The following is a 3,434-nucleotide window of genomic DNA, read 5'->3' as shown; positions in this document are numbered from 1 at the left end:
TCACCAACTCACCTACTTGGCAACTTTTGCTCAAAAAAGCTCACATATCATATCATAGTTGCCCACCATTTTAGCCCAAAAAAGAAAAGCACCAAAGACTAAGTGTTTGGGAAATTATAAAGAAATTATGATAAAAAATTTACAATAAAATAATATTGTTTTAATAAGCACTTAGACAATTAGGCTGAGGTGCAGGTATTTCGCTCTTTTTAAAGAGATTCAAACCCAATGTGGTTTGACAAATTCCACGAATCGGTGCTACAATATATTCATTAACTTGTCCATTCCAAAATAGAAAAGCCCAACTGAATTGTCCTGTGACTCAAAGTTATATGCACAAAAGGAAAAGTCCAAAGCTCCACCGCAAGGACATCCTTCTTTGGCCAGTAAGGAAAAAAGGAAAAAATGGCAGAATGGAGAGAATAATTGTTGCAGAAGAAATTGAGTAGTGGGATAATATATAAAAATGATGATGGAGAAAAGGCTACTAATTATAGATTTAGTATCACGCTTAGTGAATAGAGTAATAAAACACAAATTAACAAGAAAAAGAGTTACAATAGTTACATAAAATGAAAGGCTAATAGACTCCACCTTATTTTTCGACTAACAACAAATAATGACGACCATAATTTACTCATTTATTTAAAATTAAGAATTCACCAACACTACAGTTCCACTGTCATACTTATATTGCAACAATAGGCTCTTTTAATTTAAATTTGAGCTTAATGTAAGAGGGTTTGTAATTTAAATGGCTAAGAACTCTTGCGCTTGGAATCTTGTTATCGATTGTCTTTTCTTTCATTATCTATCACCGACAAGAAAAATGAGAGAAAAAAAAACTGGAAAGAATTAGCCACCAACCTCATGCATCAACGATTGGTGGAGTGAATTTTGGTTCCCCGTTAATGCTTTGCACATGTTAATCACCAAATCCTTGAGCCATATTAAAATGTGAGCTTTAATTATGAATGCATTATTTCTTCCTTCCACACAGTAACATGCAGCACAGCCAGCCATTCATGAACACAAAATTGAATGGTTTTGTGCAAAATATCAAGCACGCAATGCAGCCAGCTGAAGGGCAACTTTCTAACTTAATATTTCTCAACTTTTTATTTCCACCTTTTTTTTTTTTCTATCATTTTGTTTCTTTGTTTGTAAGGAAACAAACAAAAGCAAAAACGAAATGTTCTAAGCCCCGTTGGGATACAGGTTTTCTACAAATATTCACCGAAATTCGAAGCTAGTTGACTATTGAATTAAATGGTAGTCATATTAATCGGTTTATCAAATTTGGACCGTATTTGAATCATCAGATATGACTTGTCGATCCATATTTGATTAGCATTGGGTTCAAATTGAATACGATCCTTATCGAATCTAATTTACGACCTAAAAAGATTAAAATATCATTGCTAAAAATACAATATTTATTAATAAAATGAAGGTATAAGTTTATTTTATATTCATAATAGGCTTAAATTACTCACACAAATATGATAGTTATAAATAAAAATAAAATAAAATAATATGTCAGATCAGGTTATTATCAAATCGGATCACTCTTAATTTATATATGGATCCATTTATAACCAAATTATCTAATTCGAATAATCGGATTAGAAATCTCCATCCATATTCTATTAATTCGGATTTACTATTGGTAAAAATCTGATCAATTGACAGATGACATCTCTATAATTGTACTATAATTGCTTCCACATTTAAATTCAACATTTTATTTCCATATTTTTCATCATTTTGTTTCTAGAGGGAACAATATAAAAAATAAAATATGATTGTGCTCCACGATTAAGCGACTTCTAACATCAATTTGTTTCTTTATTACCAAGGACACAAGGAAAAGTAAGAAGTCAAAAGTTCAAATCCGCTCGTTATATGCTTGTTTGAAAGTATTTTTAAAATAAGTGGAAGTGCTTAATAAAAAATGCTAATAAATATAGTAAAAATACTTTATATAAAAGAATTACTTCAAGTATTTTTGAAACCTAAATATATATTATCTTAAAATATTTTCTACTATTTTAAAAATACTTTTCAAACAAGCTTATCTTTAGTAGCACCCAGTTTAACTAACCCCACCATCATTCCGTACCAAGGACCTGGGTGTATCTTTACACGTACTCACTCTCTCTCTCTCTCCGCACTTATTTTTTATAAATATATCCCTCATTTCCAAACGCCCAGACACCAAAACCAAAATCCCAATTCCTTAACCCTACAACTCTGGCTCCTCTGGGTCCTCCTCAACACATGAGTGAAGGAAGAGGACAATCACCACCACCGTCACAGCCGCCACCGTTGTTGTTATCATCGGATTCAAGCGATGGAGAGCCCGGATTTTTCACCACCCCACGTGGATGCATCACGGCCGTCCTTGGGCTTCCCTCTTGGCACGGCTCTCCTCTTGATCATCATATTTAGCCTCAGTGGAATCTTCTCGTGCTGCTACCACTGGGACAAGCTCAGATCACTCCGTAGATCTTTCAACCAAGACGCTGACCCCGAGGCCGACGTCGAACCGCCATCTCCCGCCAAATCTAAACCTGCCCACATGGTAACTAATTAATTACTTTCAGTAGTTCAGTAATTTTACTTTATCATTGCTTCCCTCTCTCTCTCTCTCTCCCTCTCTCTCCCTGCTATATGTTACGTTATTAAACTGTAAATTTAAATAATAATTTGGATTCAAGTCTTTCATCATGATACGTCGTAGTATATGTTGCCAGACCGTAAATATGAATTGTTTCTATCATAGCATGTCGGATATAAAAAACAGAACGTTACCCTGTTTTTGTTTTCTTTTATATTGAAGAGATTAATGATGTTAGTTGTTTCTTAATTAGGATTTGAAGCAGAAGCAGAGGCAAAGCTTGCCAGTGATAATGGCAGGGGACCAGATTCCAAAGTTTATGGCATTGCCATGTCCTCGAGAACCTCCGAGAGATGACAAGATTGCAGTGAAGGTGCAGAAGCAGCCCAAGCCACCTCGATTTCCTGTGCCTCTGTATTAGCAAATTTGTTAATCATTTGGTGTCTTGTACATATTACATAATGACATATAATATCTACCATTCAATTACATTTGTAGCTCAGTTTTTTTTTATTAGACAGAGAGATTAATTACAAATTTTCCACTATCATTACTTGCTTTATTTTTATATTTAATAGCGATATTCTACTCTAAGTAAAGAGAAAGATTTAAACTTGAAACACAACGGTTAAAAGAGAAAAACCTTAGCCATAAGGCAATCCCCCACTTGCACCCATTACGAGTTTAATTTATTAGATTTGGCAAAGTCGAATACGATCGCCACTATTTGGCAAAGTAATCATTTTTTATGGTGCAAGTGTGTGTTAATTGAGTGCGTTGCTAATTGCTATACTGTCTTTTTCTGGGGCTTTCT

At 34.1% G+C, this 3,434-nt stretch overlaps 1 protein-coding gene across 1 annotated transcript; it reads left to right on the top strand.

Moving 5' to 3' along the window:
- The first annotated feature begins 2,204 nt into the window (after nucleotides 1-2,204).
- LOC126605861 (uncharacterized protein At5g65660-like) lies at nucleotides 2,205-3,170 on the top strand. The gene is made up of 2 exons (XM_050273569.1): nucleotides 2,205-2,584; nucleotides 2,874-3,170. The coding sequence occupies exons 1-2, from the start codon at nucleotides 2,354-2,356 to the stop codon at nucleotides 3,039-3,041; spliced, it is 399 nt and encodes a 132-aa protein (XP_050129526.1). The 5' UTR covers nucleotides 2,205-2,353; the 3' UTR covers nucleotides 3,042-3,170.
- The last annotated feature ends 264 nt before the right edge of the window (nucleotides 3,171-3,434 follow it).

The sequence above is a fragment of the Malus sylvestris genome, chromosome 1 (assembly GCF_916048215.2).
Source record: "Malus sylvestris chromosome 1, drMalSylv7.2, whole genome shotgun sequence".
Taxonomy (NCBI): domain Eukaryota; kingdom Viridiplantae; phylum Streptophyta; class Magnoliopsida; order Rosales; family Rosaceae; genus Malus; species Malus sylvestris.
This window is presented reverse-complemented; position numbering and strand designations above follow the sequence as displayed.